The 17695-nt window shown below is 36.9% G+C and overlaps 1 protein-coding gene across 2 annotated transcripts in view; it reads right to left on the bottom strand.

Moving 5' to 3' along the window:
- Nucleotides 1-1417: 1417 nt before the first annotated feature.
- ADCY7 (adenylate cyclase 7) overlaps nt 1418-17695 on the bottom strand; it is a 33274-nt gene continuing 16996 nt past the window's right edge. For both annotated transcript variants that reach the window (XM_076349278.1, XM_076349279.1), the window contains exons 12-25: nt 17115-17187; nt 16195-16292; nt 15423-15507; nt 13629-13766; nt 12389-12451; nt 11749-11787; nt 10204-10367; nt 8901-8982; nt 8168-8323; nt 7304-7450; nt 6753-6860; nt 5206-5320; nt 4453-4577; nt 1418-4337 (exon numbers count right to left, since the gene is read on the bottom strand). In XM_076349278.1, the coding sequence (XP_076205393.1) occupies nt 4191-4337; nt 4453-4577; nt 5206-5320; nt 6753-6860; nt 7304-7450; nt 8168-8323; nt 8901-8982; nt 10204-10367; nt 11749-11787; nt 12389-12451; nt 13629-13766; nt 15423-15507; nt 16195-16292; nt 17115-17187 (1540 nt within the window). In that variant the 3' untranslated portion in view covers nt 1418-4190. The remainder of the gene's footprint in view (nt 4338-4452; nt 4578-5205; nt 5321-6752; nt 6861-7303; nt 7451-8167; nt 8324-8900; nt 8983-10203; nt 10368-11748; nt 11788-12388; nt 12452-13628; nt 13767-15422; nt 15508-16194; nt 16293-17114; nt 17188-17695) is intronic.

Here is a 17695-nt window from a genome sequence, read left to right as displayed (position 1 = left end):
TTTCAAAAAGCAATGTATAGAGACTGTTTCTGAATCTCGTTGGGGCAAAAATCATTAGTACCTGAACATGCAAGTTTCCCTTTTTAAAATTACTGTGTAACTCTTACAATCGTGAGGCAGAGAAATAAACTTTTGAAAAAAAAAACTGATGCAGCCTGATGAATTAACAAAAGATCAGCTTTGTGAGACTTTGAATGTGGATGAATCTCCTCTTGGAGAAACAATGCCATCTGCTCATAGTACTCTAAAACTCGAGGGCAGGCTTAGAAACATACCATGACGATAAGGTGAGACTAACAAACCCATTTGTTAATATAGTACAGTCAACTCTGAGACACTCGCATAGACAATTATTCTTATTACTTGGAGGTATTACTAAACACTATCTGGATAATGATTTTAGGCTTGCTTATCAGAAAGGAGAGCATAGTCAGAGAACTCCTAGCATTAAAAGTCAATTCCCTATTCACCAAAACTGCAGACTGACAATACAGCTTTCAGGCAGAGGGGAGAATTCAAGCACCTTTGCGGTATTACACACAGAGCCAGTGACTCTTGTACAAGTAGGCTTTTCCCTACGTGTACACACTCATGCAGTGTTATACATAAGGATGCCTGTGGTGGAACCTAAGTATGTTTAAATGTTGCTCCTTTTTAGCCCATGGTTCCAGTATAACCTTGGACTCAAACAGGAATGACGTGCAGTGTTTCAGTTCCATGTGATGAGCAATTGCTAACGTGCACAGTGGCACAGAATTGAGCTAAGAGGTAACTTAAAGGCAAAGCATAATCATGAATTCCACCCTCCATCCCCAGTCCTATGGCCAGCATCATCATTACATTCCCTCCCTTCCTCCTCTCTAAAAACGGCTGCAGAAGTGTTTATTTGTTTTTAAACTTTCACAATTCTTAAAATGCTTTCCAAAAAGGTTGAACTGTCAACCTGGATTTTTCTCCAGCAGTTGTCCCAGAATAGTTCCTAATAAAGTCGCCACTAGAATTTTTTTAACAGTTCTAGGTAATTGCAGCTGAAATATTACTCCAGGGCATTAATTTTTCCATTAATATTTAAGTCATTTTCATGCTACAAGAGAAGCCAAGATGCACCACAACTGTGCCAGCCAAATCATTACTGGCTCACTCTATAGCATCTCATTTCCCCCCACTTACCTTTCATACAGCGCAGTAGGTGGCTGCAGATGACAGAAACCCGAGTATTGAAATCATGCTTTAGCTGTTGAATGCAAGTATGTCACTCTACATATTTTCCACTTACACAAATTTTTTTTTTAAATACACATTCCGAGTTTACTTTAGGAGTAAAACCAATCCCATTAACTCTATAGGGGTGTAAGTAGTACACCTCCTTCTCATGGGAATCTTCATCAAAGTAACTGCAAAACCAAACAAGTTTCAGGAAGTTTTTTATTTAGTGGTGAAAACAAAAGTTTGTTCTTTAAAATAGATTGCTATTTCAAGACGTTATTAGCTCTTCAAATTAGATACAGTGCCATTTTTTCAGTTTAAGAAAACAATAATGCTGTAAGGAGGCTTTTTCTAACAAGGTTATTTCCTCAATCTTAAATTTCACAGTTCGCTCTCAAAAGGACTGCTGAAAATTATTTAAATACGGTTGCTTCTTAAATGGAACTTTTTCTGTGGTTGAATATAGCTCTCATATTATACAGTTCCAGTTCTGGTGAGAAATTAGAAAGTCATCCTCAGATACAACCCCTTTTTCATTACACGCAGTTTCTGACTTCTCCAAGTATGCCTTGCACAGTACACTACCATTGAGTGAGCACTGTAAGTGCACAATGTCCTCTTAAAACTGCAACAAAAACCTCCTTCTTCCAGTTTGAAAGCTACAGCTCTTTACACCGCTTCTGTAGGTGAGGTTAAGTTGAAGTTAGGCCCAAGCAAGTTACTAGCCTGACAGGGAATGTAATGTAAACAAAAGCATTTCAAACTGCTGTTACAGACAGCACGTTTTCTTTCATAGGTAACTTGCATCCACATTCTACTAGGTCTGTGAACAGAAACACTTCAGAGCCAGCTCTATCTATAGGCATAATGCACTTTTCAAAATATATTCATGAGGCAAATAGTCACTTTACCTAACGTATGACATCAAAGACTGCTGAAAGGAGCCTTTGACACATGCATGGTCCTTACAAAACAATAAATAAATATCTCAAAACAAATGCTTGCTGAGCATCTGTTACTACAAATACACAACTTACAAGAGTAGCAAAAGCTGTTTCAAAGTTTATTCGACTACAACACTGACCTTATGCTGACAAGGCACCGAGTAGGAAACTTCCTTCTTCAGCAGAGTCCATACGTGAACCAGACAACCTCAAACTAAGGTTTTCTACCATGCTATTTGCTGTTGGAAACTTACTACAGACACTGTTTTGACCACTATAAGCTCAATTTTTAATCCACAGCTGGACAAGATTTAGGTTTGTTCCTGTCTTGAAACATAGTCATTTTGTCTTCTAAAGAAATTACACAGTAATTAGAAAGCAGCAGTGATGCATAGGCCTGCTTGTTAAACGCTTTTCCAGTATGGTTTAGTAAACCCAGAAATATTAGTAAATGCTGCTTTGTTTGTAGAAGAGTAAGGCTTAACAAAACAGATGTTGAACCTATTAATCACTGGGCTGTTAGTCATACTACATGTGGTATATCGGAGGGGCAGGGGAATCCATCCTTAGTTAATACATATAACTGGGCACAAGATGTTAGCCTCACGCAACACTATCATCTCCACCAACAGAAAACAGATTAAGTCATTGCAAGAAGTAGAGAAATGCTAATTTAGAAATTAGCAAAAGCCATTAAGAGTTTAAAAACTTTACAAACTAAACTAACTTACAGCAAGTCAATTTCTGTGATCTTCTTACTAATGCTCTACGCATACTTTCAGTATTGAGGCTCTGCCGAAACATTTCCATTATGAATGTTTTTTCCATACATCCTTCTGTAACCTACAAAACCAATTTGTTTCATAAACTGCATTGCCTTTAGAAGATACATAAAAAGGTACACAAACCAGCCAGTGGCTAGTCAAATTGAAGAAACAAGAATAGAAAAAAAAAAACCAACCCCCCTCAGATGTGGTTCTGTTTATACGGTATCTGCTACTGTTTCTAATACTATCTCATTAGTTCTGTTCTTCAGTTCCCAAACAATTCAAAACAGATTTTTTTTTTCTTCTGTAAGTGCCCTCAAGAATGCGGTCAGCATGCAGAATTCCTGCCGGGTGTCGGCGAGGCAAGCTGTTATCACAGCCTGTCTAACCAAGCGTGCAGGATAAACTGCAGGTGCCCAGTGCTCCTCAAGATCGGGTATACGTTTGAAATCTCAAGCCAGAATTTTAAAGACATTCTCTTATGGGACTGTATAAAATGTGCATGCAGATACTAAATACAGAGGCACAGAAATACAAAGGAGAATATGTAATACAATGTAAACACTGAACTAGATGAAAGTTACTTCTGAACAGCTGTTGGTCATGAAAACATTTGCGTAATACAAGGTACTACTATGGAGGAGGCAAAGATAATACAAAAAAGTGATCCGATACCGTGCAATTCATTTTTTTTCCCCCCAAAGGAGCTCAGCACAATTATCGCATGATATGTTTGAGTTTACTTGTGTTCCTCTTTCCGTAATTCAGCCGTCTTCTGCTGTGAAGTCTGTTTAGCATTAAAAGCAGGATGTGCAGCGCCCAGAGCATCATCTCACATGTCTGTGACAAACGCAATACTGTAAGCAGGTGTGTGTCAAAGAATGAAGCAGTGGAATGTTTTAACGTGGTAATGAGTTCTACAGTGCATCCACATATGTTGTTACTGGAGCTGTTAAGACTCCCACAGTGCAGGTAAGGAAAGGAACTAACTGAAAATGCTTCATGGCAATTCCAGGTAAATCCTCAAATTATTTCAGGAAAAGGTAGTCTTTTTCAGACTGGTGGTTACGTGTCTTCTAGGAACTTTTTAGAACTTCTCTTCTTTCAAAAAACAAACAAACAAAAAAATCATTCTCTTATCTTGAGATATAGAAGAAATAGGAATAGTATATACATGTTTTTAGAATAAAGTCCTTCACATAAGGAGGGAAATTCTACGTCTTCACAGAAGGGAGGCAGTTCTAAGTCTATTTTGATCAACTTTATCGTAGCCTCAGTTCAGTCCCATACCTTGGAATTTGGCAGTCTCGGTGCAAACAAAGTAAGTCCTCAGTTCTCCCTTGCCTTTGACATTAATGAGTCCCCTACATTCACATGAATATCCCAACTCCTGTAGTATTTTACTTGTTTCTTCTGTGACCTTTGTGTGAAAAGAATTAGAAACTCTTGTGAAATTCTTCTGATTATTCACATTTTTAAAAAATCCATAACCAATTAAAATAATTTCTTGGACATTCCAAGGCTCTCATGTTTACCTGGATTTTCCCAAGTTCCCCCGTACTCTCCATTCGGCTAGCAACGTTAACAGTGTTGCCCCAAATATCATACTGAGGTTTCCGGGCACCAATCACACCAGCAATCACAGGGCCATGATTTATCCCTGTATAAACAAAAGCAGGTGTCATTATTGAAGTAGAAAGTTATGTGACATCTAGCTTCATTATTAGCCACAAGTCATGTGCTTCAAGGAAAAAAACCTTAAAACTTAACCCTGCAACACATTTCTAGCAATCAGTATTACCACCATTCTATAAATATTAGTACTGAGTCCCAGGAGATGTGAAGTGACTCATTCATTCATTGTAAAATGGGAAGTCCAAGAAAGAGCCAGGGCAAAGTTCATGCCAAAGCAAAATTCTTCCTTTTCTCCTTTTAATATCTAGAAATAAACATTTGTATAATGACAATACTGTCTTTAGTCAACAGCTAATAACGGGGTACCTCCCTTTTCATCCGCACCTATGATTTTCTTCAAACTCATCCAGCTGCAGTCTTCGTACTGCTCCCTCCAGTGATTAGAAAAGCCCATCCGTGAAGGAGCTTGGCATATGTAAAAAGCTAGACTAGACAACGCTGCCTTCAGCTATTCAGCATTTTATAATAATCCAAACGCTGTGTTCCGTGTTAAGAAGGGCTCCACAGCACTCGGCAATTTACTTAAGTCATTCTACCTCATTTTTCATTTTTATGGAGCTGCAGAGTTCACATTCTTCACAAACCGAACTTACCAATTCGTAAGCGGAAATTGTTGAAGGAATGTCGGTTGATGCCATCCAGTTTACTCATCAAGGCAATTCCATATTCCACCATAATCCCAATGTGAGCATGCTGTCTTTCCTTATCCTACGCAATTCATAACACATATTAATGATCAAATTACAACATAGAAGGTTGTGTCAGGCTACTCTTCCAAACCAGTACTATTATTGAATAAAGAGAGAGAGAGTGTGTGTGTGTATGTATATAGTATCAGAAATAGTGTGGCCAGCAGGAGTAGGGAAGTGATCGTGCCCCTGTACTCAGCACTGGTGAGGCCGCACCTCGAATACTGTGTTCAGTTTTGGGCCCCTTACTAGAAGACAGACATTGAGGTGCTGGAGCACATCCAAAGAAGGGTGACAAAGCTGATGAAGGGTCTGGAGAACAAGTCTTTTGAGGAGCGGCTGAGAGAACTGGGGCTGTTTAGCCTGGAGAAAAGGAGGCTCAGGGGAGACCTCATCGCTCTCTACAACTCCCTGAAAGGAGGTTGTAGCGAGGTGGGGGTCGGTCTCTTCTCCCAAGTAACAAGCGATAGGACGAGAGGAAATGGCCTCAAGTTGCACCAGGGGAGGTTTAGGTTGGACATGAGGAAAAATTTCTTTACCAAAATGGTTGTCAAGCATTGGAACAGGCTGCCCAGGGAAGTGGTTGAGTCCCCATCCCTGGAGGTATTTAAAAGACGTGTAGATGTGGTGCTTAGAGACATGGTTTAGTGGTGGACTTGGCAGTGCTAGGTTAATGGTTGGACGTGATGATCTTAAAGGTCTTTTCCAACCTAGACAATTCTGTGATTCTATGATATCTAAGGCTGAGACCACTCATCCTTGTAACTGTGCAGAATTGCACAGTTCAACAAACATTCAAAATGGATTTAAAAAAACACATTAAATTAAATTGGAATGGCTAGAAGGTGACAACCATATGAGATGATTAAAATTTGTAATGAATTTATGTCTGTCCTTTAGGATTCCAGATTTAATTTTACATGTTTTGTACATATTACACATGTGCATCCTAATGTCATATACGAACCTGCTATAGTGAAAGTGAGGCTGAATACAGAAATTGGTTTTCATTCTTCTGGGTGACAAACAGTTTCAGATTCAGATCTAACGTGGCACTTGAGGATTCTCTTTTTGTGCCAGTTCTCAGGTATCACAAAAAGCTTACTGTCCAATTCTGAGATGGCCTTTTCTTTGGCAGCCATTCTTTGACTTCCCTATTATTAGAGCTATTCTGTTATGCATCTAGAAATGTTAAGCTACTGGAATCAAAGATTAAAGATGTGAAAAGTATGCTGCGGTTACAGACTTAATACCTGCTTCGGAAAAAAATGGAACTAGGGGATAAATAATGAATTCGACAGGAGACAATACACTTTTATCATCTTTTTCCACATTTCAGAAAGTCACTCTTGGTGATTTACTTTCTCTTTTATATCACATTACATTTTGTTACTTTGAAATGCACCTACGTACACACAGAATACCAAAGGCAGATTTCAGAGACAACGTACCTGGTTGTTCTCTTGGCCTGGTGTAACACTGAGACCAGCTGCTGCCATGTAAGTGCTTCCAATGGTTTTTATTTTTTCAACACCACTAAATTTAGGTTTTAACAAGAGCTGTTTGAAGGGAAGGAAAAGAGAAACTTGAGACTTTAATACCATATTTCAGTGTGGGATTTAACTAGAAATCTTATACTGACTACAATAAGCATTAAACATCTCTAGGAATACTATCAATCACACGGAGGTTAGATAAGAAAGTACTGAGGATTAGTTTCACAGTTTTGCTCTACCTGCTTATAGGAGAAATAAAAGCACTGAAGTACTGAAATAAAGTCCTGAAATTCAGGACTTTCAAACCATACTACTAATGCATTAGATGATGTAATTGAAAAATCCCATCAGATGGGAATATATCTTTCAAGACTGCAAGGCTGAACTCAGATTATTAGATCAGCATAACAGCCTTTTTTCCCCTCTCTAATGCTCTCAGATCTAGTGAAACATTTTATTTTGCAGTAAGTATGTAATCCAGTCCATTTTTGCCAAAGCTTAATTACCTCATCAAAATCAGCAATGATTTCATTTAACAGCCGCAAGCATTCCAGGCCTTCTTTATTGACATCACATTCAGTATAAAACACCTTAAAATCTGGTACCGATGCAAACATGACACAGACACAGTCATAAGATTGATGGTACCAGTCCTACAGGAAAACAACATATTCACACATTGTCAGCAGTCACCTTCCACCACAGTTATTCAAAACAATGATTATTGTTTGTAACCAGTAATCAAATTACAGTTTTCCTATGAAGTCAACTACAGTACTTTACAGTGGGCATCATTAATGTTTCTGATAAAATAAGAAAAGTTGATTTGCCTAAGGAAAAGCTGAGATATCTATGTATCGTAAAGATCCTCATCTATTCTGGACAGTACCAGTCTTATGACATTTACCATGGCTGTGAAATCTGCAATATTTATTCTGATGACATGCTGGCGGAATAAGATGGATGTCTTAAAAAAAAAAAAATCATTATCGATGAACTTCTCACTGGGGTTGTTACCAAGGAGATACTATCTGTTCCTCAACTAACTTCTTTAAAAAGAAGGCCTATCTTCTCTGATAAAATACGGCCTTTGGAAAGCAGTAAATCCTTTTTAAATATTTGCCAAACTCAAACTGTGTCCTGAAGCTGAACTACTAATTCTGAAAACAGATTTCAGAGACTGACACTGAAAGTTCGCATTTTTTGAGGCCATCTGGATAGCAGATTCTTGGGTTTACACAAAGGTCTTGGGATACAAACAAGAGGCAAAGAGTACAGAACCTTATAGTCTTCTGTGTGCTTGTTAGCATGACATTCTATGTCACAGAAGTCCAATTTGCTGTCCTTCATATAGTAGAGATTAAACATACCTCATTTCGTTTTTCACCAATGAAATAGGCAGCAACGTGTGCTGGAAGTACATTTTCCAGCAAAAGCCTGTTAACATTCTCCATCGTTTCAAACTGTTCATGTTCTTTTTTAAACTTATTCTTCCACAGACAATCCAGTCGACAGTAATAGTCAATCTGCAAAGGGACCAAACATGATAAATTAAATCCATATAATATCTCGCTGAAAAATATTAGTCAATTTATTCAAAAAGTGTAGTAGCAATAAAGTTTCTTCAATGCCTTTTGAGCCTATATAGTTATGAAAAAATGCGCTTTGAGCATGAAGGTCAGAAAAATATGAAGCCGTCAGTATGAATGAATGTCATTTGGGTACCATCAGGTGTACTTACCAAAAGACATTTTAATAATATGGTGATTATTTTTGTCTTGAACTACTGCCTTGATTTAGGATGAATATTGACATACAAATACAGATAGATCCAAATTGGAAGAATTTGGAAGTTCTGACTTCTGTAATGCAAACACTATTGAAAAACAAAAATGTTCCCACCCTTTCACAGTAAAAATTTTTGCATTAATCTATAACTAAGTACAAGTAAGTACATTATCTACAACTAAGTACAAGAATATAAAATATTAAAATATATACTAATTTAGTGCAAAGTTTCAATTAACAATACTTTTTGCATTTTATTTAAAAATCAACTCGCTGCAAGGGAAAGAATTAACCCATTGTTTTTTAAATACGTACCTGTTTTGCAAGTAAAATTAGGGTTATGTAAAACAGAACCAGATATAAATTAGTCATTATCCTTGGCTCTTTGATGAAAAGTCTGAAAACAAGAAAGCAATACAGTCATCTGTGTCCTTTAAGAAAATCCACATGATTCAGGGTTGGGGGGGGGAAGGGGAGGGGAAGAAGAGCACAGCAGAAGAGGGTGTCTTTGTTCAGACATATACCACCAATACCATTGCTCATTTGTGCCAGCGCCTGTCTGGTTATCGGTCCTATCCTAATAAGGAGAAAGGATTATCATTCAGTTCAGTAACATGAACTGTGTTTCACGTAATGACAAAATGGGTGCTGAAACCTTGTTAAGTAGCTATTGTAGTAAGATGTTCAAGTAAACATGGCTTTATCTTAATGGAGCCATATTAATTTCCATTGCACCGAGTTGCAGCTTTCTTCCCCACACTGCCCCACAAAAACACAGCCAACAAAACCTTGAAGTAGGAAAATAAACTTTCTTATTTGTGGAAGGAAAGATGATAACAAATAAAAAGCTGAACTGCTAAAACAGAGACAGCCATTAAATAACACCTGTATATAGTTTCATACAAATCTGAGACGCCACTCATATTTCATAGTAAGATCAGTCTGTCTTACCACATCTATTAATTTTCACAAATGCAAACTAAATTCTCATTCTATGAATAGCCTGGGATTAAGAGGCTAAATTAAGAGCTCATTTAGGCATTTTTAAGCTGTGCTGACAGCTCACAGTTAGCCTCTGCAAAATAAATTTATCCTAATCTTCAGCTATGAGACTACTCTGAGAATCTGAGACTTACAAATGAACAGTAAAACCCTTCCACATATGATTTCTCTGAAGTATTTTTATAGTTTCTTCAATCAGATCAGCTAAATTGCTGTTACTTTTCAAAACATGCCATTAGTGAGGTAAATAAATGAAGAGTTCATTTTCCTATTGACTAGCAAGGTCTTGCAACCACAGCTTGAGCATCAGACTTTTAGGAAGGCTTTTCTTCATAGTTTAACAGAAGATAAACTTTATCATGAGATTAATATTCTCCCCCCTAGTCTTTAATGTAATCTAAGCTTCCAGAGATCTCAGAAGCTTTATTACAGAATTTTTCAGAAAACACACTTTCTTAAAAAAAAAAAAAAAAAGTTGATATGGTCTAATATGATTTCCATGTCATTAACTTTACAGAAAGGTTTGTAATGTCTGACTTACATGATTTTGATACAAAAATCTAACACCTCCTTTAATGAAACGTTATAGTCAATTATAAGAAACTTTACACTGCACCTGGTACTGTTGCCATAGAAGCTCAAGTTTCTATGCTGAAGGGTATTAAAAATGATGAGGTATACAGTCACAGCAATGGACAGGAGGAGAACTTTGAGTTCGAAGCTCATTTGAAGAAATACTGAGCAAGCAATGAACCCCAATATGCAGCAGTAAGCATAATACTGTAAAAGAAGATTTTAAAGAGCAGTTGCATTATTCAGACTTTATGCATGAGACTTTCAAACCATAGCAAATGCTCTAAGTTCATGATCATTTAATTTAAATAGAAGAAATTACAATCACTTGCTAAATACACTTAAAGCTTTATTTTTAATTGCACTAAAAGGCTGAACTTAATACTTTTTTCGTTTACTTTTTTGTTAAAGACAAACAAAAATATTTAAACAAAAAGCAGCACACCAACATAAGCAGTGTCAGACAAAAGCTGAAGAGTGTTGAGAATCTGTCTTCTGAAGACTATTAATTTAAACAATTATTTATTTAGAGTTCAAGACTAACCTAAAGTAGGTTCATGGTCCAGTGAACAGGCTCTGAAGCAGGAAATCCAGCATTCTGGTCCTATTTTTGACATTGCTCCCCCTTTGCAACCTTAAGCAGATACCCCATTCCTATCTCCCCCACCTGTAACATCTGAAGACCGTGACCTGTTCTCCAACCTTAGACACAGCTCCTTCATAAGACTTTGATGCTAATAAGCATTGTTAAGCTATGGCCATTATCCAATGGAATTATTGAAAAACCTCCCAGAGGAATCACAGTTCAGGCGCAGTGTCCAAGGTCAGCACGCAGCTGGGAGCATTAAAACTGTCAGGTGGTGCAAAGTGCGTTGCGCAGACAGGACTGCTCCCTCCTGCCACAGCTACAGGTATAAGATGCTGAGCTAGCATACTTTAGTCTACAAACAACTCCAAAATTACCTCAGCTTCTGCTCCTCAACAGTTTATTTCTCTTTATGTACAAAGCACAGTTTTTCACCCATAATAGCACAGACCTACCACAGATCTGGGAGATTCTTAGCTAAACAGTTAATGTTTCTGTTAAAGTGAATGAAACCAGAATAATATATGGAGCAACTCAGGATCAGAGCCCGCATAGTAATGTATTATACCAACTCTGTCATCCTAAAGGCATTGAGTCTAACCTCCAAAAGGTAATGAACGCTCACTGTTATAACCCTGAAGCCAAACCTCTGAAAAAGAAACCATTATGTAGAGAACAGTCTGTTGGCCATTTAAGCCCTTTCACTCTATCAAGATACTTCACTGGGACACTTGCAAGTACAGCTCTCATCTCTCAGACTTGAACATAATCATCCTCCTGTTCTACTACTTTTTCCTCAAAGTTTTAGATCTACTTTTAAGCCTGAACTTTCGAAAAATTGCAAAGCCATACTTCATTCAGCACAGCAACAGCAGCTGAAACATGTTGATTTCACAAAGAACTTTTCTGCTGTCAGATACCTAAAAAAGCTGTGTTTGTTGTCAGTAATATATACAATATTCAAAGATCTGGGTTTTAAAGTAACATGTATTCACTACTTACAGTTTCCTCAGTGCAGGATTGAGTTGTGTTTCCAAAAGGCTGATTTACAGACATGCAAGAACAGAAAATTACCAGATGAGTACAATGTGTGTTATATACGTGTAACTTCTCATTTGTCATAAGGACTTGAATGAAAGGGTCCTCACACAACCTGCTGTGCATTGTTCAAAAACATGTCCATCATTTAAAGGGGCGGCCAGGTGACAAAGGAGCCTCCCAAACATTTGGATGATCTCAAAATAGAATGCTACTTTGGAATTAAAGAGATAAAAGATGAAACCCTCAGAAATAATCCTTTTGTGTCATTAGTGAGTACTGAATCTATCCTTATAGAAATGCTAGAGAACACCTTTCAAAGGTGTTGAGTAACCAAAATAAGCCAAAACTTCAGCTTTATCCATGAGTACTCCAGACTTCTGAAAAATCCCTAAAAGATGCACAGCAAAGCCATAGCTAATGATAGAAAATATCCCTAGAACTGCCTTGTGGCACGAGTCAGTCTTTGTGTTCAAGGATTTAAAAATTCTATCTTTATAAAAAGATGAAAAGATACCAAAATGCTGCCATCCATCCATATTATACACACCATCCAAGACTTATTTCATTTTAATCTTAGAAATTAAGACGGTACTCTACTCACATAGGTGGTAGCACACAGGTCATTTGATCCAGTAAAGTTTGCAGGTTTGTTCCTTTCAGTAGTCTTGATTAATTGGGAAAAAAAACAAAACCACCATACAAATTTGTTAGCTTGTAGTCACTAATTTTAAGTTTTTTCTCCATATCGTATATAATGAGTCCTGATCTGGTTGCCCTTTCAGTGCTACTGCAATATAAATGTTGGAATACAACTATATGGGATATCATTGTATTGAACATATATGCACACACAAGGTGCAAGAAGGTTAAAATTGCCAAGTATTTACTTACTTATTTTTTAATTTGGGGTAAAGTTTCACATTACAACTATGCCAATCTAACAGCTAACTGGCACAAACATGCGGTTCTGCCTCACCCCTCAGTTTCACAGCTGCTGTTCCTGTTTTCTTTTAGGCTGTCTCTGGTGGTGTTCACATGACACCACTGTGAGTCAATTCAAGGACCTAAGCCAGCAGAAAAACAACCCTACAAAAGAAAATTAAGCATTTTCTGCAGTATAGCCTTCAGAATAAACGCCCCATGGAATCAGAAGAATGGCAGACCAAGCATATGGGATCGGAAGGACATCACTTTTAGTAGCTAGCTATCAGATAGGTTTAACCGTTAACGTGATATGTCACATAAAACGTGTTTAAAAAAAAACACAGCAGAGTGGTCTTGAGCATGGGGTTACTCCAAAGGGTGGTTTTTCAAATGTACGTACCCCAGGTGCAATACAATGCTTAAACTAAAGTTAAAAGACAGACGCCATTTGCATCTTAGTCTAGCAGTAACTACCCACAAGGTCTTTGGTTTTATAAGAGAACTAAGCTATATTCTTCCCTCCCTCATTTGCATTATTACTAGCTAGTGCAAATACCACAGTAAACCGCTTAAAACTTCTACCCGCTACAGCCAAACATTTAAACCCACATTAAAAAAAAAAAAGGAAGATCATCTTAGAGATGAGGGTTAGAGTCAATAGTAATTATAAATGCCATCTTGAAAGCAAGAAAAGGTGGTGTAAACAAGAACTCAAGTCTATCACATGTACTTTTAGGTCTACAAACTGGGAGTTTTTACTTTTAATGCTTTTACATGACATCGTGCATTATCCTTGTGTAAATCAACTCAGGTTGCAAATCAGACATTATAAAAAGCAGCAAAAAGCTCAGTACTTGATGAAAAGAATACAGGAAGTTACAATAAGTTCACAGAATAAAGATAATGCGATTACTTACCAAATTAAAAATGGCTATAATCAGCAAGGCACCTATAGTGATGACTGCTAAAGGCAGCCTAAGTAAAGGCATTGTTTCCACCTTTTCCGAGATAGCACAAAGATGGCGCAGGAGAGGCCACTGTTCTGAGCAGCACTTCTGTAAACAAAATTAGTTTGTTTCAGTAACACGGATAACACTGATACATGGGAAGAAATATTTCTAAATATAAAATACTTTTTCTCTGCAGGAGATTGTCAAGAGTCTTCACTGGAATCCTAATTTAGAACTCTGAATCTAGTCATTCAGACTAAATGCCTAATGCCTTTCCACAACTGAAAACAGAGAGAATGCTTCCTTATTTCAAAGAGGCTGGGTGCTAAAATTTTCTGAATTTTTGCTTTAAAAATACAAAATTATGATCTGATTAAAAGTTCCAGAGAAACGTTACTCAAAATATAGTGACAACCTACGTGTATTTTTTAGTTATAGAGCTATAGTGTTATATTTGGAACTACATTTTCAGATGACTAAATCGAAACAAATCATAGACAGTCCTCTTTCTTTCATCCTTTTATCCTCCATTTGTTGCTATAGAGAAAAACATCTAGTGAAGCATATACTTTTAACGGTTGCAAGCATTATTCAAGGATGCTATACCAAAACACTCCCAGCGTAAAACTCAAGTCTGATGCAATTGCAGTCTTGGAATTTTCTTTTTCTTTTCTCCATATGTTCTCACATAGGTAGAAATCATACATGCATACATGCACACACACCTCTCTCTCTCTCTACATAGACATATATATACACACACATATAAAAATGCATCCACTCATATATATATATAAAACCACCATACATACATAAAATCCATACGTGGTATCTAACTGTACTTTTAAATTAATCATAAAACTTTATCCCATGTACAGGGTGCAATTTTTTTTTTCCTTTCCCTTTTACACAACTTGAACCTGTCTCTGTAAGAGACCGTTTCTTTCTGTGTCAGTTTTCCTGGGAGACCACCATCACCACTCTGCAATAGGATGATAGTGGCATTCAGCAGAACTTCAGAATTCCCTCCCACCCTTGGTCTAGCACAACATAGATTTGATGAGTGTAAGGAACTCTCTGAAATCCCTTCCCTCTCCCACCCCTGCCTCCAGATAGTTCTTGGACTGGAGAAGGACTTTTTTTATTTTGTGTCGTTGAACTCTGTGTCACTATGGGCTGTCTCTATGTCACTATATATTTTTAAACAGTGATTGCATACATTTAATAATGCAAAGAAAAAGGAACTACAAATGCAAAGTATCTTAATTGATGTAATGGTGAATTTGGAATTCTAACAGCTATGAAATTGTTGCCAATAAATTATTCATATGTTTGCAATTTTCATGGGGCTTTATGAATGATTATGAAAACTAATCTTGCATTCAAACTTATTTTGATTTTAATATTGTTATTTATATATTAATATAGAAAATATCAGGATTTACAACGAAAATTACTATTAAGGACAAGCGTAAAACTAAATTTAAAAAACCCAACCCCACTCAGCAAGTGTTAATATCTTCCTCCTCCCTCCTACCCATCTATTCTGGCACCCAAATAATTCTGAATTACAGTGAGAATTTTCAGACATGAAAATTTGTTTCAGGCAGTGAAATCTTCTGGTAACCTGAGGTTCAAGGCTCCTGTAAACTCCTATTGAAATTAACAGCTTAATTCATCATCCTAAAAGATAGACCAAGTTGCTGAATTACATCCATCCACTTTTGAAAACAGGAAACTTTTTTTTTTAAATAAACTTACCATACATTTCTCAGCAAAGCACACAAACAAAATAAGTACAATGATGAGTGCAACAATGCCAAAGGAAATTCCTAGTTTTGCAGTTCTAAACAGAAGAGAAACCATGAAACAAACCAGTGTTAAATGAAAAAAAAATTTCAAAGCACAACTCAGACTAAAGTTTGCTAACAGTGTTTCTCTAAATTTAAATAGAATTTTTCTTCTAATAGCACTGGATGACCATAACATTGCACAGGTTATTGTTGCTCTGCTGCACAAATACTACTTTAAGATATTCTACTCCTCACTGACAGCCTGAACCACTACCCCATGCATAAACCACATGGAAATTGCACTGCAACAGCCATGAAAAACAAATATGCCATAAACTTTAGAATTATCAAACATCTGCTTTCTCGGAGGTATGAGAAGCAGCTCTAAGTTCCCTCCTTGCATCTCTACAGACAAAAGGATCACTGAGCACATTTTAGCCGTGTGCCTACAGCCCATATAAAATAGTATTTCTCAGTTAACTGATCATCTCCCTGTGCGTACTAAGCAAACACAATATTAAAGAAATATTTCTATTTTATTTTCATACCGATATCTAGGCTCTTCTGCCAACAACATGAATGCACTCCTTTATTAAGGGGTAAATTAGTCCTAAGAGGTGTACGTTTCTTAAATGTAAACCCTCAGGAACTCCAGAAGACTTTAAAAAGGTTTCATGCACATGAGTCACTTTAGCTATTGGTTAATTTGAATTATAAATTATTAAAATACTGACACTTACTTTGGCATTATAAACAGCTGTATCAGAAATATACAGAGGAACACAAAACTGGCACATGCGAAGTAACTCTTCAGTTTTAGAATAGGAATGGTGCGATACTGAAACACAGATTATAATAAATCTTAAGGATAATTCCAGGGGTTTTTAAAATTCTATTACATTTTTGTGATGACACATATATGCAAATTTATACTGGTCTATTAAAAATAGACATAGAACAAAAAGAGAACAAAAGAAAACTACCTAGTAAAATTCCCTTGAACATCTGTCAAGATAAACAGCCTAGTCCAAAGGATAATTTCAAACCTAGAGGGAAATCCACTGAGTATGTAAACCAGCACTTTACAGATGCACGTAGTCAAAATCCTTATAAAAAAAGGATATACACAGAAGTAAACCTAAAGTGTGTGTGTATATATATACGCACACACCAGTAACTACATACAGTATACCACAGCACAGTAAATTAAAGAACAGTTATGCAAACAGAAAAAGTACACTGTACCTAACAAATAACAGTATTATACTTGCAATGAAACAACCACAGAAAGCAAAGTATTTTCATTATGGATGCAGAAAAACTTTTCTTTTTTTTTTTTTTTTTTTAAATCTCATTACTTTTGAGAGAAGTTCTTCATATAGTAAAGTTGCCAAACTCCTACTAACTCCCTTATGGCAAGAATTTAACCACAGATTAGAGACAATCTCCTTTAATCTACAGAATTGGCATTCTCAAGGAAGAATGACCAACTCAAACGAATCATGAGATCTGCTTTCCATTAGCTACCAAAAACCTCTTTGGATATGAAGTCACCTCCAGAATCCAGTTTCAGAATGAAAACAGACAGTTTCAGATATATTCTTATGCTGCTCTGAAGTGCAAATTAAAGACCAAAAAGGATTATTTTGCTCTTACCAACCTCTTTTTCAAGACCAGGTTCTGCAAAAATCAGTGAAAATCCACAGAAGTCATGTGATTTGCCACACCACGGACTGCATGCAGAGAGACACACATTACAAAATGTACACAACAGGCCAAGGATAGTATGCAAAAGCATCATTGTAGTTGAGACTCCACAGTATACAGGGTGGGAGTGCCGCTGTTCTACACACATTTGACACTTCTGCAAGGTCTTTATGTTTCACAGCATAACATATGAGCGGTTATGTTTTGACGTAGCTGACAGGCAGATCCAGAACACTCTCACAGACAGCAGCGTCTGCCAGTTCCATGCAGAATGTAATCCCAGATCTTGCCTGAGGTTTACAAATAGGAAAGTGTAATAGCAGATGTTAGAGATGGCTCACAGCCTCCAAAAACTTCCCCTAAATATCAGGTCCCTATTAGGAATAGCTGGGGTACAGTGATAGCAGTCTTGCTATAATTTAGATGAAAGAAAGTTTTTCTTCTCAAATTCACTGTTTTACATTTGGTAGGAATTTGAATACTGTATTTTAAATTAAAAACAAACAAACAAACAACAAAATTGCCTGTGTTTGT

The sequence above is a fragment of the Aptenodytes patagonicus genome, chromosome 11 (assembly GCF_965638725.1).
Source record: "Aptenodytes patagonicus chromosome 11, bAptPat1.pri.cur, whole genome shotgun sequence".
Taxonomy (NCBI): Eukaryota; Metazoa; Chordata; class Aves; order Sphenisciformes; family Spheniscidae; genus Aptenodytes; species Aptenodytes patagonicus.
This window is presented reverse-complemented; position numbering and strand designations above follow the sequence as displayed.